Here is a 25,387-nt window from a genome sequence, read left to right on the forward strand (position 1 = left end):
GTCTGTCCCCCTGAGTTTGTGTCAACCATAATTAATGGGTTTTTGTTTTGTACTGATGAATTCTCCTTATACTATTCTTAATACTCTACCCCCCCCCCCCCCCCCCCCCCCTTTTTATGGGCGCAATATGTGTCTTCTTTGAAGTACTGTATGATTTTAATGTTTGTGAGTTGTGATTCTTCTTTTTGGCTCATTAATCTAAATAACTGAATAAGTAAATAAATGTTTTGCCAAACTTTCACAGACACCAAACTATAGGCCAATGTATTATAATAATCTTTTCACTATATTGACATACCCACATTACCAGTAGATGTCAGCATTTACTTTACTTTAGACAGACCTGAGATCATGTAGTTTGACTTGCACACCTTTCCTTATCTCAAGCTTATCAAGCCGTCCTTTTTCAAGCAGCACAAATGTCATGATTCAGACAGAAATTAACTGAATTTAACATGTCTTAGCTAGGTAGGCAGTAGTACAAATTCTACAGTGTAACAGGTAAGGTTTATTGGCTCATAAGGTGCATTTAAGACCCAGAATGAAGCAAATATGTGAATGACTGAAACTATGAGTGTGTGAAAAGTCTATTCTGCCCTTGGTATGTGATTATAACGCACTATTATCAGCTTATTGTACTTCTCAGATTAGGCGTTTGGCTGTGTCGTCCCCCACCTGTCCGTGGGAGGGTGCCCGGTCTGTCTCAGGATCACTGCAGCAGGTCCCTCCGGTTCCTGCCGTTGATCCCTCTCAGCTGACGTCAGGAGAAATGGCGGACCAGGATGGCAGCGACGCATCTCCTCCCGAGTCCCAAGGTGAGTTCATACCGACAGAAAAGTTTACTCAAACAAACTTTTTGGAGCAGTAACTGTTATCTAAACTGTAAAGCAGTGATCCGCGGAGGGGCTTCGGTTGATTTTGTCGGTGTTTGAACGCTGACGCTGAATTACAGACAGACTCAAGTACTTGGGAGCTCGGTCACGGGAGTGGGATTAACTATCAACCGACTCACCCAACCGGTTACTTCACGTTTATTAAACACGACCTGTTGTCTAAACTACACTTTCCCCCCCAAAATTTACCTTTGTTGTCGTTGTTGATAGACATTTTGAGCTCCCCCTGCGCTGGCAGACACCTGTTGCTGACATTTTGTCAACTCGTCGAAATGCTCCGTCAGTTGACGTGACAGGTGAATTAATGGAACTGAACAGTTGTTGTTGGGATGGTAGAAGCTAGCTTTATGTGTCTTTAGGCTACATCTTTGTTCTCTGGCTTTTACAGGTTTTGTTAATCATTTTTTATTGTGTGCAATGTTTGGACTGGCTTATAAGTAACCCAAACTTTTCTTTTAACGCCGGATAAACAGACACCTGTTACAAAAACTGCTAATTTATGGTGTCGTCATTTATTATTAACGTTAGGGCCGAAAATGGCCACTCATATATTCACTACAGTACGCTTTTTATCTAATTTAATGTTCTGTTAGACTTTTAGTTGGTAGTAAGTTATTTTAATCTCAATATGTTAGACTTATATGAAAACCTAAGCAGCCAAATGAAATGGTGGTGTGTTTGACAGTGTGTGAGCTGTTGTCAGTGTAATAATTTGCTGTTCGTCTAATAATTTGCTGTTCAGAGCAAAGCAATGGCCACTTATCACCAGAGATGTCGCCAAAAGCAAAGAAACAAGAATATTATGGATACAATGTTGATCAGTGTTGACTGTGCCAAAGTTGTCTAACTTTATTGATTTGGTAAAAAAAACTTGACACTAGATGCTCCGCCATTAGATGCTCTGTTGAAATTTGTGCGATTTGTGAATTAAAACTCCCGACTGGGAATATATATATATTTTTTTTTTTTGTTTTGTTTTTGTTTCAGTGTTTAACTTGTTGAATCCTCATCATATTTTTTTGCACAATTTTTCTATGGGATGATGATGGGAAATCAGTGACATTTGCTGGTCAGAACGTGAGTTTAGCATGAATAATTTAATTCATGAATTCAGTTTATAAATTCTGCATGGTTGTTAGCTAACTCAACATGTTTTCTCAAGGAAATGTGCTGGTTGTAAATATTATATAGTGTGACATGTTTGGTTAGTCTAATCAAGTTTACTTCAGGAGTTGAACTAGTTTACAGTCTAGTTTAAAGATCTGTTGAGTTAGGGCCACAACACCTCCAGAGGACTCTGCGATCAGCTCACCTGGATGTAACGTCCCCTGCAGTTACACTACAACAATTTCACATTTTTACGCAATAATTCCTAAAAATGTGATTAGTTGAAGTATTAGGGTCAAAGGGCAGCTCACCTGCAGTTTAATCAGCGAGTGCAGACTAAAAGGGGGAAAAAAAAACATACAGCTTTTAATGACAAACAATATTTAACAAACGTTAGACTCAATATGTTAACATTACTGTTGCAGCTTTGTTCTTGAGTCACTATTTTTTCTTTCAGTTTTCCCATGATTACCTACTTATGTTAGTCTAATATTACCCTGATGCAAACTCTTGGCATCCATTTTCTATAACATGACGCTTTAAAGCTTTCCAATTCTGCTTCTAGCTTAGTTCTATTCATAAACAATGTCCTTCCATATGAATGATTTATTTGATATTCCCATGCTGCTGTGAGCTTTAAGATACACAATCCACTACATCCATTGTGGCATCCAACAGTTGTCCCATATGCCTGCGCAAAAATGCTTCCTATATCTTTTCTCACCTGGTGGCAAAACCAGTTTTAATATCTTATCTTATATCAGCTGACAGGTTGATTTCTTACTGGCTGCTACTGCGAGACACCTCAGAGCTGCTGTGGTCATGTTACCAGTTGTGAATGTATTGTAGTTTACCTCTATACTCTTCCCTTCCCTAGACAGCTTTTACACATCTTCTTGTTTTATCCTGCCGATGTGTTTGGCCTACAGCCATCTTTCTTTTCTCCAACCGAGTTGCCTGAGGTCTTGAATTTAGAAAGTCTCAGGTCTTGAGCCCTGAGACTTTCTGCTCATTGTTACACTTGTATTATCAATAGTCACAGTAGTACTGTTACCACATGCCCAGATTGACGAGAACAGCCTTCCCTGCAGCCCCTCTTTACCTGCCACCATGATTATATTATTTCCTCATCTGGATTGTCCCCTCTGTTCGGTCATCTTGTCCATCTCATTAGTAGGATTTTCTTGTGTGGAGGTAACAATAACCTAATTTACTTGCATTGCTAAATGTGTCTGTTTATAGAACAGTCAATATATTTCATCTGTTCTTGTGTCTGTGTCTCTTATACACATATTCAATAGGTGTGAGAAGGGCGTGTAGCCTAGCCTATCCGGTTTAAGTCTGAGTGTTGGATTACAGCATTACTCTATCCTGCAGGGACAAAGATCAGATTGCTCTTTCATGAATATGTGTGTGTACAGCATGTGCTCCCTAAGGAGATGAGGCAGCAAGTCTTGTCCTGAATTCCTATATATTGGATGTGTTCTATAGTAACTAATCTGTGCTGAAATAGTCTGTATCAGGCTATTTTCTTTGCAAATGTTGACCTAAATGTGAGCCACTAGAAGAAGTAGTGCACCTGTAATGGGTTTCAGCCAAGGTGCCTATCAGTGGTTGTGTTTAATCATTTTGTGGCCTCGCTGTTTTGAGCCACAGGTTCATGGTGGCATGAAGATTTCAAACTGTCAATGTTGGTTGTTTAATCTCCGTGTGTTATTTGCTTTGGTAGATGCACAAGCACATGCGGCTAGTAATGGTTGTTCAAGCTGATGTTTGCATTGGACAGGCCTCAAATAATGTGGCCTGTAATAACCATTATAAGTTTACTGCCCCCATTATTTCTCCCTCCCTTCCATTTAACCTGCCCTACTATGTGTCTCTGCAGGGTTCAGTGTGTTTGCACATGCAGTGTGAGTGTATGAAATGAAAATAAAACACAACTAAGGCTCTGTTACTGCAGTGTAACTGCAATAAAATAATACTTATCAGATATATTGATGTGCTGCATATTCTTACTTCTATTCTTTTAAAGAACCAGCAGGACATGAATGGAAAAATGTCCATATTTTGCTGTACAACCGTGGTACATGAAATAGCTGATGGCTCTTTAAGTGAATGGGGTGGGGACATATACCATGTGCTCTATGAACACACCCCTTCCACAGAGGCAGCTCCAGTACTGCATTGTTTGGTTTGGTATGTGCATAGACGTGCATCCCTAGTTGTGTGTGTGTGTGTGTGTGTGTGTGTGTGTGTGCGCGTGCATTACATTAAAGTGTGCCTGTCCTCTGCTCTCCCGCTGCGTCATTGGTCCATGTGCTGCTGTTGTCAGGGAAACCCTTTACCGGTACCGGCTCACCTTCCACCGCTGGATTCGCACTGAATATTTTAACGGCCCTTCTGCCCTCTGTTACCCATATATCAGTGGGCCAGTGTGTGTGTGTACTGTACAGCCAGTGCCTGTGTGATGTGATTCTTATGACAAGTTTGCATTTACAGAATAGGCCAAGCAAAAGAGAGGCGAGGAGGGGAAAGGGGGGCTGCAGTAACAGTAGTGACAGCAGCATCTCCCGAAGAGTGAAAGAGTCAAGAGAAGTGTTTTTCCAGCCCTCGACCGAGCCAGACTTGTGGATTAAGTCTTCTTTTCTAAGCCAGACTACAAGAGCTCATCCTCAGACTCTGTTGCACACTCCATCTCTTTCACTCTGTCTCTATGCCTGGCACTGCCATCGTAGGCAGTATGGACTTGGCACAGTGAGCAGCTCTGTTTGTCTCTCTTTCACACACTCCCTCATCATCTCTCTGCACTTCATTCTTTACTCTTCTTTCACTGCCTCCCTTTACTCTCATCTAGCACATTGTATATTTTAATTTGTTCCATCTCTCCTGCTTTTTTTGGTCTGTCCTCCTCCTTCTCTCTTCCTCTCTCTTCTTTCTGCTGCCTCAGACACAGAGCAGCAATGTGCAGCCAGAGGAAGTAGCTGTTAGCATTAGCTGTTAGCTATCTACGTCTTTACTGAGAAGAAGAAGGCTTTTAGGGGTGACCCCCTCCACCACCACCCTCTGGCATCCACCACTAGCCTGCCCCCCCCACACCTATCACTGCAGGGTGGGATGGGCAGGGGCTGGGTGAGTTAGCCAGGGGCTCGAGGGTTAGCAACAGGGCAGGTGATGCCAGAGAGTAAAGGACAAGAACAAGGAGGAGGTGGATGTGGGTGCACGTTGGGCAAGCGGAAGCTGAGGAAGATAGGCAGCCGTTCAGCCATCCCGGCACTCTTTACCATCACTGAGGAAGAGGAGGGACAGAGACGGAGAAATGCTTGCAGGAGGAAGAAAAGAGGTATGGATGGAAAGGTTGGACGGAAAGGTTGGAGGGAAACTGACGGGTGTAAAGTGGACAGCACAATGACTCTGCATGCTCTAGTACTTTGTGCTGTTTGAGCTTCATTTAAACTATTAAATTGTGCGTGTGTGAGAGAGGGCATTAATATCTGGGACAGAGAGGCAACTGGGGCAGAGATGTTTAACCAGTCTCTGGAGAGTCACAAGAGCAGACACGTTTTCTGAAATTGTGGAGCATTAAAGTGTATATGTGTATTTTTTTAGTAGGGTGTTAATGATGAATACATGTGTCAGGATCTTGTAGTAAGCTATACAGCAAGGAAGTAATTGTGTTACATTGCTATGTATCAGTGAGTGTGTGTGTGTGTGTGTGATTGCGTGTATATGTGTTTTGCTTGTATGTGTGTGTGTGTGTGCTGTTTGCTCTTGCAGAGGTGTAGTCCTCTTAACCCATCAAGCTCAACCATGTGGAGACAGGTGGCTGACAAGTCTGATGAGAAAGCACTGTGTGTGTGTGTGTGTGTGTGGTGGGGGGGGGGGGGGGGGCAGCTGACAAGGCAAGATTGGGTCAACACAAGGGCAGTAGATGAGAGTGAAGGTGCAGTCCACTTCACACGTGTATGTGGTTATAATGCATCAGTAAGCAGAGCGGTCAGTCAACAGGACACAACGTGTCTGCAGTCACAGCAGGTATAAAATGTGCAAACTTTTAACTGATCTTCTCTTGCTGTTTTGGGTTTATTCCAGAACTTCAAAAATCTGAAAGTAAAAGATTTATTTATATTTATATGTTTATTCATTCATTTCATACCTTTCCATTCAGTGTTGACGAGAGCTGCTGTTGTCGTGTTGTATTTCCAGGGACATTTGGTTTCAGTAACCCATTTCTGTCTGATTTGGGATTAGGTTCTGAAGCCTTAGTAGTGAACTAAGAGGAGCTATGGGCAATGTTTTATGGGTATTGTAGTATTACACACTGGATAGAATGTGGGTCAACGAACAAGAATATAGAGAGAAAACTGAGATTTTCAGGGTCCTTCTGAATCAGCTGCATACTGTTGCCCGTAAAAAAACAGAAATGTAATATACTGTAAAGTAGTTAAGTTAAGTCAGCAGTGCTTGGTAGGTTTGCAGTGGCACTATTTTGATGCAATCAAGTAACTGTTTAGTTTAGCACCTATTTTAAGTGCTATTGAAATGTTTAACTTGTGTAACAGATTGATTGAGGAAGGGTTTGTTCTTTGACTCTGTTAGACAGGAAGGTGATCAGATATTAATGTGAGTATTAAATGTATTAAAGTTTTTTATGATTTTCACCTTCTTCACATAGTTTTAGTAATACAGTCTCCCAGCTCTAAACTAACGTGACTCCTGTGTCTGCACTAGCTATATAATATAAAAACGCATGAGCTAAGCTAAATAGCCAACAAACACTCATTGCATTCAGTCATTTTGTGTAAGATGTACCTTTTGATTTATCAAGAATAGTGTACATGTCAGAGACATTGATGGACTTTAATGTGCTTTTAGAGATGAAAAAAAGCATGTCTTGGCCTTCAGTGTTTGGTTGGATATATTATGTTAATAGTAGTTTGGATGAGTTGAGAGTGTTTTTTTTAGTGATGCTTAATCTCTGACTTTGTCATCTCGGATCAATTTGGATGCAAACTCAATCATTTTGAAGAAGAGATGGCAAACTATCAATATTGGACAGCAGTTTCAATTATTTATGGCCCTGTTGTCAAAAGCCATAGTGAGTGACTCTAGACATACCTCCTATCATCTGAGCTGAAACTTGTACCTGCCATGTGCAGCAAATGCAGTAGCACCCTCCTCTCAGGCACCTGTTATCTAGGCTTGACTGCCTGACCTGGGGCTAGAGAGGAGGACTCCCACCCCCTTCCCCCTTGCCTCTCTGCTGGCTGGAGCTTAGCGTTTAGCTTAGCATTAGCAGCGGCTAATCCTCTCAGGCGGCAGGGGAGGCTGGGGCTACACAGCGTGCTTGCCTGCTACCCACTGGCCTGGACAGCACAGCATTAATCGCTAACTCTGACCATTTAATCTGACTGCCAATGAATGCAGATAGATTGGGGGTGGGGAGCACACAGACTAGCACTAGGGGAGGGGCAGATTAAACAGTCACACTCTCCCTATGTCTCACTCTCTGTCTCTTTTACACACACACACATAAACATGCACACTTATGGACAAAAGGATGGGGGTTGGAGAGTCGCCACAACCTGTCTCACACTCAGTCGGCTCTCAACGACAGTGACCAAAGCTGACCCCTCTCTCTTTCTCCTTTCCTGCTTTCCCTTTTACTCTGAAAAGAGTTTTGGGTGGTCCCTTTTTCGGTTTATTGGAATTTTTTCCATTTTGCTTTTTCCTCACTGCTCCCCTCACTGCACCATGGACTTTGGATTCGAGCTTATCTTCCACTGTGTACGATGTTTTCAGGAAGTAAGAACGTTGATTCTGGCCCTCCAATCCGACTAGTCGGAGTGGGACGCTAGCCAGGGGTCAAACGGGTCCCATCCTGGGATTGACACCCCTGGAATCATGAACCAAAATCCAGGTAAAGACTTGCAATTTGATCCCAGGACTTCTGCATAGCATTGATACATCGGCACAGAGTGAACAAGGTGTATGGTAGGAAATGAAGAGTACAGTGCAGTCTGTAAGTAGTAGGACAGTTTTGTTTTGGTTCCTTACTCCAGCACATTGGATGTGAAATGAAACATGACTGTGAGGTTAAAGAACAGGCCTTCAGCCTTAAGTTAAGGGTGTTTTACATCCACTTCAGGGTCAAAATGTATATATTTATTCATAGTCCTCAAGCATCAGAAGGGGTACGAATTCTACACTGTCAACCCAATATGGATTTGAAAACCCTAAACACACTGAGATATTGAAATATTAAAAACATACAGGACTACACTATAAACAGTAAACATACAATCTAGACTGGGGAGTTTATCTGGTTTCTTTTCCTCATATAAGAATATGCAGTACTTCAATACTGTTGCACCTTTTGTTTTGTGAAGCCCTCTTAATATGTCGTAGTTTTCCACATTTTCTTTGTTGATAAAGTATTGACGAAGCTCGTGTGTAAGGGTGGAAAAAGGTGGTCAGGATCTTCTTAGGTTCAGTGGTGGACATTTATCACTGGGAGCTAGCCCTTTGCTCCAAATAAAAGTCTTTTGTGTGTTTGCAAAGGCTGTTGAGTGGCTGTCTAGTGCGCACAAGTAAATATGCTCGCTGCTTATTGAGGTTTGTTTAATGACCTCTACAACAGATGGACGAGGCAGCAGGAGGAAACAACTGCATCAGTAATAAGTCCACCACATTATATATTAAAGGATTGCACTTGATGGTGAGACCCTTCACACAGTGCAGCGGTTGAAGCAAAATGCGACACTTTCCGTAAATCCGCCATTTTGCCCCTGCAAAACCATGTTGTAAGAGAGGATGTGAAGGCAGATGAATTAGAGATGATGTAGAAATATATAGTTTGGTTAGCTTTTATTAAGTGTGGAAGTTGAACACTGACATAAGTAAAAGGGCTGATGGAGTTTCATTAACTACTATCAGTCCTAGTCTCATCCTGTATTCAAAGCATTCATCTCTGTATACTTGGTCCAGTCTCTCTCTCCATAACCCTTTATTTATTTAAGTCACTCACTCTTTAGGGTAGAAGTATAGCCAAATCTCATCTACAACTCCCAGCCACAGGATGCCCTTTGACCTCAGCTGACCTCTTCTGTATGCAGGACAACCCCAGTTCATGGCTCTCTATTTGTTTGGTAGGCTCTGTCTGGGAAACTGAGCTATGCAAAGCACACACGTCTGACATGACATCATTCGACATCCATTTACTGCCCTTCAGTTCATACCTTTTATCACAGACTATAGTGTGTGTCATATGTGCAGATACTTTGATAGGGGGATGTCTGGCTGTTATTCAAATAACATTGGTGAAATATGATAGTAATGTTAATATGGGCCACCTTGTATCTTGCACACACACCTGTTGTCATTGCTATTCCCTTGTTTGTCATATGTATACTGTTGATGTGTCATGTTACTACTTCCTGCTGCAGAGATCCAAATTTCCCACAGGAATAATTTGCAGCCAGTTTCTGTGGGAGTGGGTATTTAGATTACTAATTTCAATGCTAGATGCATGCATGCTATATTTATGAATTGCTCATTATCATTCATTTTAAATGAAACACCTTTTTTTCTTCCTCTTGACTCTGTCCCTGATTGTCTCTGTCCCTCTTGTTCTCCTTGGTGTCTTTGTGTTTCTGTGCCAGACTTTTTAAAGAAGGGAATTGTTTTTAGAGCATTCCCAGCTCTTTTCAGTGAAGAGCTCCAGCTCAAGCTGTCAAATTAAGGGAAAGTGGTTGTGCCCTTAGCCTGTCACCACTGGCTTATTGTATAGCAGCTTCAGCTTGTCAGAAGGTCCACTTGATCAGTCACTAGAAGTTAACTCGCTGAAATGGAAAGAGCTCCTTATTTTATACCAGGTTGTGTCTTTTTCATGCAGATTTATGGTCATATGACCTCTTGTGGAAGTTGCTTGATGAACATTTTAACCCATTACATTGTTATGGTGCTTACCTGAAAGTCATTCACAAATTTCCTGTGTTTTATTTGACTGCAGCACAATGTACCCCTCTCTCAATGAGCTAATCATTTGTCTAAGGGAAATGATTTTAGGGAAAGGAATATATTCAGTAGACATTATTGTAACCTGTCCCAGCCCAGTCTTTCCTGTTACAACAATAGCCATTATGAAACCAGTTCCAAGGCTGGTTCACCTGAGGCAGGGTAAACCTTTCAATACTTGTGTACACACCTCTGTGGATGTCCCATAGACGGTGAAATGCAATACCTTTGCAGCTATGACATCACGCCTTTGTCCAGCACGTCCTTTTGTAAATTACCGTAAAACATCTTAATGTGTTAGGGTGGAGACAGAATTGGCAGTTTAGATTTATAACATGCCACATCACAAACCACACAGCGTAGAAATAAATGAATAAATAATATGCTTTGTTTTTTTTGCCTTTTGCAGAGGCACAGAAGTGCAGTAAACTCAAAGACCGTTGCAAATGGAAAGAGAGTTTCTCACACAATCTCATACTCTCCATTACTGTGCAAACTCTGTCCACTGTGATGAAGGCAGTGAAAGCATTTGAAAGCCAGGAAAAAGCTATTAAATGTACCTCGAGTTAAGACTGTTTCATCAAACATACTGTTTTATTTTTCATTAAGAGGAACACAAATGTTTGGTCCATCCTAGGCCTTTATCTGTTCCTAAAAATAAAAATAAATTATTCATTTGCTGGAATTTAGTTGGAGTAATATTTGTGTATGGCACAAATATCATGTAGTTTTAATAGATATAGTATACAGTATAACCCACGTGGCTCAATGCAGTACGGATTACACTTAAGTGTCATTGTTGCCCTGTTATTATCGCAATACCATAAATATCACACGGACTGATCATGTAAAACTCAGCGGAGGGGGAAAGTCAGTGGTAGCATTTAATTATGCAAAAAAGGGAGGATGCAGTTGAAGTTTTGATTATTACATTTAAATGCAAAGTGCACTTGAGCTTGTTCATAAAGGTGTAAGAGAATCCTCTTGTAGCTGTGGATATGAATCTTGTACTTTGCTCCTCTCGCCCACCGGCATCAGTAATTATCTTACTGAGCTAACATGCCACTGAAGTGAAACGATAAAGAAACCATGTAGAAAAATGTAGAATAGGGTGTGTACCTTGTGCTATTTCATAGTCCATGTGATGTAGTTTGTTAATTTAGTCTGGGTCAGAGGGACTGATTTGATTTAGTCTTCAGCTAAAGAGTGAGATCTTCACCACACACCCACACAGAGAAGGTGTTGAGCACTTATTTTGCACATTCACAATACCTCTGCATGTAGTATGCACCTCTTTCACCCTTATACTGATTGTCCTTGACTAACTAAGCCTGCTTTTTACCCCAAAGCACAGCAGTGTGTGCATGTTGTCATTTTAGAACATTTGGGACAGGCCCATCTGCTTCTGCATGAGGCTCAGTGTTAAGCTCTGTTTTCTGTGTCCAGGAGGCTGACCTGAAAGTGCTGAGTCACCCAGAGCCTGATAGTGCCATTAATGATAGCCTCCCTCTAAGCTGAGTGGAAACACTACACAACACACTACATGTGAGAATACAGGGAACGCAGTATTGTATTACACTGCAGAAGCCCTAAATGTTGCCAAAAACAGAGCTTGAGAATACAGCAGAGGCAGCACATGCACACGGTCAGGCTGAAGGTGGTTTATTTTACAGTTGTTTGGTCACCTCCCTCTTAATCAATAATTTTTCATTCACATAACTTGCCTTGTTCAATTTCTCTTTTACTTGCATACTGTTTTTCTCTCTCTTTTTTTGTGTAAGTCACAAAAACTACTATCATAACCCATTTGAAGAGGCTGGCAAATGTTTTATGGGTGTATAGTTACAGGGTGGGGGAACTGTAGCCCCTCAGCCTGTCTGGAAGTGTACCACTGGAAGTATCTGATGTTCCTCATGGAGGATGCTGCTGAATTGATGAATTTTACTCGGGTATAAAACTTTTATTCCAGCTGGGGGTGATTCATGCAGATTTTTTGGCATGAGAAGTCATTAAAGCTTTGTGAGTGATGTACAATTCTCTTTGTGCATCTCTCGGCTTCTCTTTCTGTGTTTCCACTGTTGTTGACACTTGTCTGGTTTGTCTTTCTCTCCAGCGTCTTACTCCCAGTATAAATCAGAGGATGGCAGAGCGTCTTCAGCCACCCGCCCCGGCTCCTCGGGCTCCGGGCAGACCTACACTCCCACCCTGACCCCCACCCCGACACCGTCTCGCACCACCACCAGCAACAGCCCCAGTAACAATGCTGCCACCAAAACAGGTAAATCCCGCTGTCACACAGGGAAATATTTCTCTCATGTGAGAGCTGTAGAGTAGTCTGCTGTTTAACAGTTGTTTGTGTTGCAGACTCGTTGCTCTTCAACAAGATTGACGAGAAACAGAGGTTAGCCCGTGAGCGCCGGGATGAGCGTGAAAAACAGAACGGTATGTATTCTTTAACTGTGTGTGTGTGTGTGTGTGTGTGTGTGTGTGTGTGTGTGTATGTGTGTGTGTGTGTGTGTGTGTGTGAGAGACAGAGAGTAGACTGTATGTTAGTGTGTAGAAGGCTTTAACACATCATGACTGAACTTGGTTGGTAGCTGTAGTGAAGTGCCCGTTTCTCTGGTTGTTACATAAAGTCTGAAGCCAGGCACCCCCGTTGCCATGGCACCATTGTTACATAATGGGTCAGACCATGGGACAGGGTTTAGGGATTCTAGTGTTTTGAATGTGTGTTTTTGTAGGAGTGTGTGTTTGTGACATACCGCAACAGATGGGTTTTAGGAAGTCATGGCCTGTCAGTGTTTGTATGTTTTCATTGCTGAAGTGCGTTTGTGTTCACAGTATTGTACAGTGGTCATACCTCTGGCCCCAGCTGAGGGGCTGAGGGATTTGCTTTGTGTTGAGAGCTAAAGCCTAGTCACATGATCTACAGCTGACCCATCACACTGCTGCCATAAGCCTGTGTGTGTGTGTCCATGTGGCATGTGTTTGTGCATATGATTATGCATACTTGTTGTCGTGGTTGTATTTTTTTTTGCGTGTGAGCATGTGAAAACACTATTATTATCATTATTAACTGTGTGTGTGTGCATGCGTGCACCATTCCTCAGCTGTCAAGGAGGCCCAGTGGCAGGCACGTGAGGAGCGAGCCAGGCAGCACTATGAGAAGCATCTGGAGGAGAGGAGGAGAAGGCTGGAGGAGCAGAGGATAAAGGAGGACAAGAGACGGGCTGCCGTGGAGGAGAAACGACGGCAGAAACTAGAGGAAGACAAGGTCTCATACACTTGTTCCTGTACACACCTGTGCATTATGATCCTTTTCACATGCAAGCACACCTTCACTACAAGATCTGATGAACAGGCTCATAAATATCTGTTTTTAGTGAACCATTTACACGCTCTATGCTCCTTCACTCTTTAGTCAGGTGGAGTTTGAACTTTATTGCCAACTCCTATCTGCACACGTTTTACTCACACATCCTATCATAGACTGTAGGGGAACATGGTCATAGTGTCTGTGTTGGGATGTCATGCCATAGCTTTCTGACAGGATGTTTTAAAGCTTAGATTTGGGTTTGATTTCAGGTGTTTTAAAGCTATAAGATACAAATCTTGTCAAAGGCTAAAAGTCGTGGTTGGAGATGAGGCGAGAAGAGCATGTTGCGACCACCATGGCTGAATTTGATAGGCTGAGGCAGTCAGTCAGTCTGTCAGTCAAGCAAGCACGCCCCAAAACATACAGAAAATGTATCCTCATAACTCACCACAAAGATACAAAAAGACAATAAGTAAAAAGTTAAGAATTTTTGAGTGGAGTTTGGTTTAGTCTGAGTTTTTTTGCAGCCATGAATGTCAATGTAATGTCTTATTATAAGAGTTGCAGGTTTCCTGGTCAGTAGTTTGTGAATCTCTTTACAGTGAGTTCAGGCTCTAATTAGATTATTGATTTAATGAACATTTGGACACTGATGAGATCCGCAACATGATTTTGATGCTGCACATGTTGATGACATTGCAACATCATATCTTCCTAGAGGGTAGAAAAAAACTTAAAAAGGTCCCTGTGGCCTAGTGGTCTACCTATCTAGCTCAAAATTCCTACATTTCTAAATGAAGTTTGGAATATACTTTTTTAAAGTAAAAAGTAAAAGACTTTTTAAATGCATTTTTCATTCTGCCATTTAATAATAACAGTAGAGATAAAGACAGGATGCTGTGGCATGATATGCAACAAAGGTCCTAGCCACTAGGCCACCAGACTAGTTTTCTAATAATACTTATAATTACTCATTTTTTCAGAAGTTCCAATGCACTGCAATGCTTTTTGGCATTACAACAGCCTATAAAATGTCTTGTCAGGACAAGTTTGTGGTTTTGCTTTCATTTTGTGCATGTTGCATAATCACAATTTAGATTTGATCTGCCAGGTACTTTGTTTTTGTAATGCTGAATATGTGACCGTGTTGTCATCGTTGCTTTTGTGGCTGAAGGCCCGTCATGAGGCAGTGATACGTCGGACATTGGAGAGGAGCCAGAGAACCAGACAGAAGCCCAACCGGTGGTCTTGGGGAGGGGCACTGCAAACGAACACTCCCAGCACACCAGCCGGTACTTTCACACATCACACACATACACACAGTACCTGCAGAAACTCACAGCTCTCTCCCACAGTCATTACAGTCGTGCTCTACAGTCTCCCAGTTGGTTTGAATTTTTCAAAGTATTGTTGAGCCACTTCTCCTCCTGAAAGAACCAGTGCTTTCAGGTTTATTGAATACTTTTGATATCTCACCTCCCTGATGTGTGACAGTGTGTCTCTTGTGTAAATATGTCTGACTGCCTCTGCGTGTCAGTATTGTTCTGCCATGTTTGTATTTGAACTTTTCAGATCCCATGCCCTCTGTTGTTACTGCTGACTCACACCCTGCTCTGCCTCTCCCTCCCTCTCTCTCTCTCTTACCCTCTCTCTCGATCTCCCTCTATCTCCTCTCTGCTCTTTGTTTCTCTGGCATTGTCCTGTCCCCTCCTGGTCCAGGTTTTGTCGAGTCGGCTTTCCTCTATCCACTCGACCTTGCTGGACTGGAGCACATGCAGAGTGCTTTCAGTCTCTACCGCAGATACGGAATGACCTCCCAATGTGAATATTATAGCACTGAGTCAGTTAGCCAGCCAGTGTTAGACCGCTGGCTCTAGCACTGTAACTGTGAAGCACAGTTTTTAGCTCACTGGCATTAGTGTAAATGTAGGCCAATGTGAATGGCATGATTAGTGTTTGTTGTTTTATTTGCATGTAGCAATCCAGTTTGTCACTTGAACGTATATCCCAAGACACAGGATCATTCATTCAAACCATTTTAGCTTCATTTTTAGATGACACAAGACCCATTTAGCACTAATTCATTCTCTAATATTTTTCCCCCTTAGCAACATGTTTGTAGTTTTTAACCAAAATAGACTAGAGTAACCCTTCAAAGAGAGATTGCTGGCTCCAGCTCTCCCTTTCTTCCCCCGTTCTCAGTCTTAAAGTCCACCTAAGCAATATGTTGTTAATTTGCTTTTTTATCATGTTTCTGACTTGTTTATAGATGCTGACAGGCGCTCAGTGTCCACGATGAATCTATCCAAACATACAGACCCTGTTATTACCAAGCGCCTCTCTTACTCCTCTGCCACACTCCTACACTCACCAGACCGAGGTAATGAAGATGAACATTACACACAAACGCCAATATTATTCATTACTGTATCCACTTGTGATGGTCTGCCTTTGGCTGCATCTTATATCATTTGTGTTTGTTGTGTGTTAGACTCTAAGTCTAAGCGCTCATTCTTTTATTTACTAAATTAAATTGAGGGTTAAATTACATTAATATGGACAAAAACAGAATTCTAAAAGAATAGTTGAACATTTTGGGAATACACTTATTCACTTTCTTGCAGAGAATTAGATGAAGAAGTTCAGTACCAATCCCAGGTCTGTACGATTAATATGAAACTACAGCCATCAGACAGTTAGCTTAGCTTAATTTAGCATAAAGACTGGAAACAGGGGGAAACAACTAGACTGGCTCTGTGCGAAAGTAACAAAGGTAGCCTACCAGCACCTCTAAAGCTCCCTATTCAACAAGTTATATTTTGTTTGTTTCATCCGTACAAAAACTGTAGTGTATCAGTGACAAGTTGCGGTCTTGTCATCACCGTGAGGTTTTCAGGCTGTCTGAAGTCACGGCAAGAAAGCAAATAAGCATAAATCTTTGAATGTCAAACTATTCTTTGAAGTATATATATTTTCAGGTGCTAATTTACCAATTGGATCATGTATTGTTTGATGTTCGTATGTTGCTGACAGGCTTACAGATGAGAACAGCCTCCTCTCCTGTCATTAACAAAGCTCAGTCCAAACCCCGCCTACACCAGGGAAAGGCCACCCAGCACAAAAACACAGGTGTTTTCTGGGAATTTATTTGCAGTTTGGTCCCTCATATTATATGTTGCACGCTGCTAAGCAAAAAGATCATGGACTGGAAACTGTTGAGGAATTGCAAACAAAAAGAAAAGTGAATACCCTGCGTACTGTCTCACTTTAATTGAAAAGCATTGATAGTCCTTTCATAGAAGAAGAATAGAAAAGTTCTACTTTACAGAATGATGTGATCTGCAATGTTAACAATATGATAATCAAATCCAGTGCCCACACTCTGCTAATGGCATGTACTATATACAGTATGTGCATGTGTTTGCATTTTTGTGTGTTTCATCAGATGGATCAAGATTTTTTTCCCCCTCTAGCGTGACCCCTTTCTCTAATCCTCTGCAGGATAATCTTTTTGTTTTTGTGGGAACACTGTAGGCTGTTTTTATCCCAGCTGACAAATCAACACCCTCATTTCAACAATTGGAAGTACTTAATAATTATAGACCTAAAAAGTAATCATGTGCCAAGACAAACTCTGCACCCTCAAAACAGACACTATGAGAGACATCACACCTTTACAAAGTGTGACAGGAACTCTGAAACTATTCACTGCTAGAATACAAAGTGGTGTAGATTAGAGACTCTGATTTCTTTGCACAGTTTCCAGCCCGGTTGCATCTTTGCCCCTCACTCTGAAACCTGCGACCTTGTACTCTGCTTCATTATCAGAGTGAGCTGTGCTGCATGTTTTGCCTGATAAACTGTCCTTTGTCTCTTTTTAAGTGGCAAATCAGGTTATCATGAAGACTAATTAACTGTTGCATTGCCCACTTCTGGTTAATAAGACCTACACATTATGCACAATATACCAACGTTCCTACACAGGTACCAAGGACCCTGCATGGCCCAAGATTTTAACTGACTTGCATAAAAGCTTTTGGCACTTCTTGAATTATTTGCCAGATTAATTCATAGATTTCTTGAAGCAAGTTTAAATTAAGAGCATTTTCTTAAAATGCAGTTGTGATACAGTATGTGCTTTGTTCTGCACTGTTTATTTGAATGCTCTCCTCCCTGTGTTTGCTCTTGGTTGTGTGCTTCACTCCGGGGTGTTTGCTTCCTCTCATGATTAACAAACTGGCGCATGCAAGTGTAGGTGTAACATAGCAGCCTGTGCATGGTTACCATTTCACTTTAGCTCTCGCGTACACGGCTGTGCAGTGCGAGGGAAGGAATGGGTAACACATACAGTAATTATGCATCATTTATAATCTTCTTTGACTGATTGCTCATGCTAATCAGTGGGCAGTAAATAGTTTTAGTTATTATCAAATCTCAAATGTTACGTGTGTGTGTTCAGGCCTGCGTCGTCTTCCATTGACGCCATGGGAGAGCAATGTGGTGAACCGCCTGCAGCAGCCAACACACTCCTACTTGGCTCGTAGCCGCAGTGCCATGAGTCTGTCTGGAGAGCAAACAGGTAACATACACACTTCCCACATGAAAGACCCCTCTTGGCTCTTATGGTCAGTAGCGAGCAAAACAGAGGATGTTTACGAATACACGCAAAACTGGGAATCACAGCTCATAGTGCTGGAAGTATTTATGCTGTTTATATTTTGGTCTCTTGACCAGAACAGTTTCGGATGTTAATGAGATTTGGCCAGACTTAAAGCATTACACCGTCTGAAACTTCCTTCACCAGCCTGTATCAGGCACTCAAAGCTCTCTCTCTCTCTCTTTCTCGCACACACACACACACACACACACACACATTTCTGCCTCTTTCCATTGCTTAAAGGAAGTTTGTTTTTCTTTGTCTTGTGGTTTTTGAATAATCACACTCTCTTATGCTCACATGCACAATAACTCACTCACACTGACCTGCACACATCATACTGCATCTTTTTTTGCTTTTCTCAATTCTGCACACTTTTTTACATTCAACATTGTCTGCAGTGTGTGAAGGCGCATGCTCACTTCCTCTAAGTGGTGTTGGGACTAATTCCGACTGAATGACAAAGTCTTACAAAGTGGAGATGCTTCCAACACTGGGACCTTTTAGAGCAGGGATTGGTTTGCCAAACGTCTCCTGTCTAGATGCCTTTAAGTGTAATGGCACAAAGCGAATGGAACATTTTCCATATTGCGTCGTGGTTTTAAAAGTTGTCACATTTTTCTTTTTCTAAATCTCTAACCTAGCCAATCAGCCCTTCTCTTGAAAGCATAACATGAATATATTTTCCCAAGTGATGGTTGCAGTATATTAGCAGTTGAGCTTTCAATCAGTAGCACTAATGCCTTCTTTCTCTTCTTCTCTGTTTCCTTCTTTTCATTCCTCCGCTGGTCTTCCCAAACTCACGGCTTCCATTTATTAATTCATCTTACACCCTTCTCATTCCTTCCTGTCCTTCCTGATTTCTCGCTCCATGCTGCTCTTTATCCAAACCCTTGCTGATGTTCCATAAATCCTCACGCCACGCTGATCCATACCTTCCTCAAAACACTCCAAACTCCCATGTACATACATCACCATAGCCATGCCTGTGTGTCCTCGCTCAGTGTCCTGCCACCCCATGGGCTCCATGTCCTTCAAGGCCCTGCAGGCCCAGCCGCTTCCTCACTGCCGCAGCCATGAGAGGAGCCTCAGTAGGGAGACGGCCTCGTCTTCCTCCAAGACTGCCCGCAGGAGGACCACCGGCACCACACCGGTGGGTCATGTCGTCAACCAGTATCTGTGTTTTTTATTGAGTATCTAGAGAATATGTGTTCTCAATACGTAAGACAACTGCAATATTGTCTGAAATGTATGCCGTGACAAATGCAAATACTTTTTTCACATAATAATCCACTCTCGATGTTGGCATATTTACTGTCTCTGTGAGCCTGTGCGTGCACAATGGTGGTGCCTTTTTCTATCTGTTTTTGGTATTTTACAATGCTCATACACACAAATGATTCACTTCTTTTTGCTCTAGTTCATCTTTCTCATGTGGATGATGTCCCAGATCAGTCAGACACAATATATCAGAGTATCTGTGAAGCACACACACACACACACACACACACACACACACACACACACACACACACACACACACACACCACTGTACCCACTGTCCATCTGTCTGCTGATGTGTCACAGCTTATGCCATTAAGGTCTTAGAGGGAGGGCATCTTCTGTACTTTATATTCCACACAGTGACCCAGAGACACATGCATAGACCACAAACGCATTCATAACCTAGACCCAATCCTGCATACCAGCGATATACCAGTTATACCATTTATGTGCCATAATGTCTAGATATTATTGTTACGTGAGGGAGGGTTTGGTCCCCTGCATATCAAACTACAATCAGTTTGTATCATCCTCTACACATAAGAGATGATAAATGCCATGTGAGTTGGTTGTTTTTTATTCTTGGCAACAGTTAAGGTGTCATGGCTTGATGCCAGAGGTTATGCACGGCCAAAGGAAGGCTGTCTGAGTCTAATCCTGTTACTGATCATCTTCTGCTGCTGTCAGTAGGGCACCTGTGTCTGGGAACCTTCTGTATCACCTGATTACTGTGTGTGTTGCTCAGGACATTTTTGTGAAGAGCTATTATATTATTATATTATAGAAGAGACATTATGCTGCTGGCTCACCTGGGTCCTGATTGAATGAGCATTTGTTATCTCTTTGTTTCCCTCCATCTCCTGCACCAATAGCAGAAGGACCACGACAATGTCAGGAAGTCGTGGAGCAACCTGTCACTCCCATTGGTTCCCATACTGACTTTGCCCCCCAACAAGCGCTCCTCTTCTCCAGGCAAGAAGAACAGCAGAGTGACAGCGCCCTCTCCTGGCAGGTAGGAGAACATACCCATGATAGCTGAGGACATGAGGTACATAAACAGATTTGTGACAGATTGGAGTTATGGATTATTGGGAGCAGGAAGAGGGTGTAACAGCTTTGAAAGGTTTGGGGCGAGTATTACTGTTAGGGCTGTTATGATTATTCATGCCATGCTTGTTTTAAAACTTATGAATGAAGGTAAGATGGCTGATAAGTATCGGTAAAGTTTCATGAAAACTGTTCAAATTGCTAAACACTAGTAACCAGCAGAATCACATTTGGTCTTATTCTGGCCAGTACTTTGTAGCCAAATGCTGCTTTTCTTCCTGCACACAGACCTCCTCAAAAGTCAGCAGGGCGTCCTCCGACCCCCAAGCTGATTAAGTCACCGGGGGCAGAGGACCCTGGAAACCTTCGTCCTTTCAGGATCACACCTGAGAGCCCCCAACCCACCAGAGACCAAGAAGAGGAAGAAGAAGAGCAGATGCTCAGTCCTCCTCAGCCTCGACCTCAGCCACTGGGTCAAAACAAGACCAGTAGTGAGCAGACACCACCAGCACCACCATCAGCAGCCAGCGGTCAGTTACCACTCCCAAACCCTGTTCACACCAGTTTTATTACAAGATAAACTGGTAAAAATGTAATATTTAATGCCTTCTAGAGAGTATAAGCAGTCCTCCAACCTACAAGCCCTCAGCAGGCACCACAGATCGAGAGGAGGCGGGTCGTATCCTGGCTGAGAATCGTCGGCTGGCCCGCGAGCAGAGGGAGAGAGAGGAAGAGGAGCGCAGGCAACAGGAGGAGCAGGCGAGGTACACTATGTAAATACATGTATGGGATCTGGACAGACAGGAGATGGATAATACTGAAGATTTGTTTGTCTGCATTCTTGGCCGTGATTCATTTGCGTGTCTGTACAGGTTAGCGAAGGAAGAGATGGCTCGCCGTAAGGCCGAGGAGCGAGCAAAGAGAGAGGAGGAGGCTCAGCGTCTGGCGGAGGAGAGGAGAAGGAAGGAGGAGGAGGAAAGAGAGGAGGAGGAAGAGAGACTTCAGAAAGAGAGAGAGGAGGCAGAGAGACTCCAGAAACAGGTCAGAGAAAGTGGATAAATGAACTGAAGACTAAACATATTACTCAAGAAGTCTGTCAATCTCATAATAAAATAAAACTCTGCATGTTAGAAAGAGGAGGAAGAGTCTCGGCAGAGAGAGGAGGCAGAGCGACTGAGGCAGGAGAGAGAGAAACACTTCCAGAAAGAGGAGGCTGAACGCCTGGAGAGAAAAAAGGTGACGCATGTTCACACACACATGTAATATTTCATAATATTCTTCATACTCAGTGCATGTAAAAGCTTCTTGTTTTTCACCAGCGTCTGGAGGAGATCATGAAGAGAACAAGACGGTCAGACACAGCAGAGAAGGTAAAGGCTAACGTGTGATCTGACTAACCATGGAGAATCTGTGTTATTCCTTGGTGTTCATTCTCTTTATATTCTTTCTCATTTCTAGAAAGTTGTTCCTAACAGGAACGGAGACAATGCAGGTAACTTCATTTATACTTGTGTACCTTCTTTTATTATTTAGAAAAATGAATACATGTCACTTTTGCAGGAATATAACTTTGGCTATCCTTGGAATATATCTGCTGTGTTGGTTCTCTCTCATCATCAGTGACCCCTGCCGCTCCCAGTCCATCTGCAGCGACTGTGGCAGCAACTGTGTCACCGACACACAACAGCAACAGCAACGGTCGCCAACCTGACCCCAACACCACAGCACTGAGCCATCCTGACCAGAGGTAAATATGATGTCAATTTGTCACATTGATGATATCCATGACTGTAATGAGGGTAACATTTAAAAACTTCTCCTTTCCATCCTTTTTCCAGGGAGAACGGGGAGTTTGAAGAGGTGATTGTCCTGCCTTCACATTCCAGGTTGTCGCCTCCTGAGGGACAGGAGCAGCAGCAGCAGCAGGAGGAGGAGGAGAGAGTTTCTGTCATAGCCTTCAGGGAGAACGGTCTCCTAAAGCCTCTAAGTGGAGTTGAGGATATATCAGCCCAGCAGGGACCAGGTCAATAAGCATCCTCTTTCTGTTTTGCCCCTGCTTCTCTCATTAGTCATCATCATTATATTTGTTCTCTTGATATAGTTATAGAGGAAGTCGAAGATCTGATGAAGTTGTTAAACAGCATAAGGGGAAACTACTGAGCTACCACTGAGCCTGTGAAAAACGTTGTATTTTGTCTCCTGTGGCTCTGGAGGGCGCTCTCTCAAAGCCCCTGGAAAAAAAACCCTGATGATGCCATCACTATGACATTTACCAGGCACACGCTATTGAGTTGCATTATGGGAAATGTAGGATCCAACGTTTTTGGAGCTTGACCCACACTAGTGACTAAAAGTGAGGGTATCACTGCCTTTGCTGCATTGATTTAGACCATCTCTCTCATGTCCCCCAACTTTATGCAAGTGCAACATTAAACTAGTAGAATACCTCCTTAACTGATTTTGTATATTGAAGCAATAAATAAGTGATGACAGAGTTGGAGGACACAGACATGTGACCTCTTATTATGACTGGTGAGCACAGATCTACCCTGTTAAGACAAAGTGGAGGTGTGTCATTGTACAATGTGTTCTCTATTCTGGTCTATAGTTTTAACACACATAATCCAGAGGCACAGTAGAGCTGTTTTATTTGTTCTCAGATGAGTTTATCACACATAATCCCTATGTCTCCTTCTGCTTTTCATCCATCCTTTCCTCTTTGCTCTGCAGACTGCACCCTCATTATCAGTTGAAATGGGAAGTTGGCTGCATTTACATTTAAATTTACATGTATGACATTTGGCAGATGGTCCTATCCAGAGCAACTTAAAATAGTGTTAAATATTAAGACAACACCATCAAACCAGGTGAAAACAGACATTTGGCGGTAATCAAATCATCCTAGTAATTAAGTACTACTGGGTATGTAGCATTAATGTGCTGGACTAACTAGCTTTAGCGCAGGACTAGAACATGTTCCTTACTTTAGAAAATACAGAGCAAAGCCTTCAGTCCACAGTAGTGACCTCCACCAGACAGCACATGTACTACTTATCACAACTGTGGTTAGCACAAGGACAAGCTAGAGCAAGAGGTGGGTTTAGTTTACCTTAGCCTTCATAACAACTGACATTTTTGCTTTTTTTGTTTCCCCCCTGGTTTTTAGATGTTGCCTGATGCCCTGTTAGACCGAGATGATTCCACACCCAGAGAGACAGGAAGTGAGACGGTCAGAGAGAGGTAACGCAGACCTGTTGCACTGAATCAAAGGAAGGACTTGCAGCATCACAGCCAGACCCTTCCGGAGGGTTTCACTTTCTCACCCTCCCGCGACAGAAGAGCACCGCAGCCATTTCCCAAAGATGGCGTCTCCAAAGATCTCCCTAAAGCAACGCCAGAGAGAAGTTACGTGTCCCTCAACAAACTCTCTGGGGAGCAGATAGTCTCTCTGTCTCTGACCATGATCACACTCGGTCGTAATGTTCTGAGTACAGCCCCAACTAACTACCCCTCATTCTGAAGTGAATGTCCTGAAGTCACAAGAGGGCTTTGAATGCCTCTTCTACCTTGTGACTCTCGTGATGTGTGTGTGTATGTGTGTACGTGTGTGAATGAGAGACTAATAATGATGTAATGAGATCAGCTGGTAAGTCTTCAGCCATGATACTTGAAGAGTTTATTTTTGTTGCTGTAGAACACTGTAATGACGTGATGTTATGTCACAACAGTCTCCGAATTACATGGTTTCATTAACGCGTCTGCTCTCTTTAACTGGAACCTCATGATCTCAACATTTGTATTGAAATGTTTCAGAGGAGATGAGATATAGGAATGATATCAGCGCATGAAGTTGTATTAAGACCACAGGAAAGTGTCATGTAATGTAATATATTTTTGCTGTGTCTACAGTGTTTAAGACTAGAGGTCATTATTGGGGTGAGGCAGGGGCGTTGCAGCATCATGGAGTTTAAGTTAAATAATGAGAAAATGAAAATACTGTTCTCTCAGACAACTGAGGATTAGGGTGTAAACTAATTATTTTTTTGTTTAGTTTTATTTAATTGCTGTACAGATAAAATGTGATTCTTCGTTTCGTTTTCATCCTGTCTTCGCTTTCTGTTCAAATTGAGAAAAAAAAAAAGCTTTTATGTTAAGACCTGCCCTTTCATTTGTTTTACCCCATCAGTGCTGCATCCTTCGTCCTGCCACACCGTCTAACTCAGCCGGTGAGCAGGACGACGAAGGACGACGCTGTAGCTTAGCCACCTTGCGTTGGAGGTTGACTTTTGTTTTGGCCTAGCAAATATAAAATGGATAAAAATTAATTTGCTGGTGATGTTAATTCTGAAATAATCTAATCTTTTTGATGAAGGATTTAAGAAGAAATGCTGCTAATTTTGATGTTCCTTTGCCTTACCGCATCGTGGAGAGAATGAGGTGACTTGTCTGCACTCATTCTCACTGAAATGAAGATATGCATTCCCAGCATGAGCTTTGGCACTCTGGCAACATGCCTGAAGTCTCCAGTGGCTTCCTCTTCTTGATTTATGTTAAGAGTGAAAGATTATGACGAAATGTTATGTCAGCCTGTCTGTTATATCGTCATATAAGAGCTGTAATGTCAAACAATTGGTCCTTCATACAGCTTTTCACTACAGAAAGATGAGAGAGATTCAAGTAAAACACTGAACTAACTTTGCACTTAAGTTTCCTCCTTGTTCAAATCTTTCAGGACCACCAAAATGGAAGGAAACTTCAGAAAGATGACCTGTCTTGGTTATGTAGTGCTGGTCTCTGCCAGTAGTACACAGCACGCTGTTATCAACATGGTAACTTGACTTAGCTTGCTTTAACAAAAGCAAAATCACTTGTAAATGACATTATACATAGATATCCTATAAATGATGTTTAAAGGTCGATATATTTTACGAAGACTGACCACAAGGCTTTGACAACTAACGAGCCCTTTCCTTCAGAGGGGCTGTGGGATGACATCTTTGAACCACTGTAAAACTGTTGCAGCCGAACTGTTTGGCAAGTAAATAAAACTTTTTGAATTGATTACCTATT

The 25,387-nt window shown here is 42.3% G+C and overlaps 1 protein-coding gene across 2 annotated transcripts; it reads left to right on the top strand.

The window, feature by feature from the left end:
* Nucleotides 1–753: 753 nt before the first annotated feature.
* Nucleotides 754–25,378, top strand: map7b (microtubule-associated protein 7b). 2 transcript variants are annotated; one of them, XM_070925676.1, is made up of 20 exons: nucleotides 5,172–5,340; nucleotides 12,127–12,291; nucleotides 12,378–12,455; nucleotides 13,124–13,287; nucleotides 14,504–14,621; nucleotides 15,049–15,150; nucleotides 15,599–15,709; nucleotides 16,363–16,458; nucleotides 17,789–17,908; nucleotides 18,967–19,139; nucleotides 20,143–20,282; nucleotides 20,606–20,847; nucleotides 20,931–21,081; nucleotides 21,190–21,358; nucleotides 21,449–21,553; nucleotides 21,637–21,687; nucleotides 21,776–21,809; nucleotides 21,938–22,064; nucleotides 22,156–22,340; nucleotides 23,484–25,378. In XM_070925676.1, exons 1-20 carry the CDS (start codon nucleotides 5,172–5,174, stop codon nucleotides 23,492–23,494), a joined length of 2,511 nt encoding a protein of 836 aa, XP_070781777.1. In that variant the 3' UTR covers nucleotides 23,495–25,378. The 2 variants fall into 2 exon arrangements, with proteins under 2 accessions (XP_070781779.1, XP_070781777.1); XM_070925678.1 differs by lacking the exons at nucleotides 5,172–5,340; nucleotides 15,049–15,150; nucleotides 16,363–16,458 and adding an exon at nucleotides 754–815 and having other exon boundaries at nucleotides 18,991–19,139.
* Nucleotides 25,379–25,387: the final 9 nt, after the last annotated feature.

Source organism: Enoplosus armatus, chromosome 19, assembly GCF_043641665.1.
Source record: "Enoplosus armatus isolate fEnoArm2 chromosome 19, fEnoArm2.hap1, whole genome shotgun sequence".
Lineage (NCBI taxonomy): Eukaryota > Metazoa > Chordata > Actinopteri > Centrarchiformes > Enoplosidae > Enoplosus > Enoplosus armatus.

What these genes read in the sequence shown, in the direction of transcription:
- map7b (XM_070925676.1), top strand. Translation starts at nt 5,172, where the DNA reads ATGCCAGAGAGTAAAGGACAAGAACAAGGAGGAGGTGGATGTGGGTGC. An exon ending in TCTGTCTGGAGAGCAAACAG is followed by an intron (nt 17,909 to 18,966) that starts GTAACATACACA and finishes ACATCACCATAG; the next exon opens with CCATGCCTGTGTGTCCTCGC. An exon ending in CTGAGCCATCCTGACCAGAG is followed by an intron (nt 22,065 to 22,155) that starts GTAAATATGATG and finishes TCCTTTTTCCAG; the next exon opens with GGAGAACGGGGAGTTTGAAG.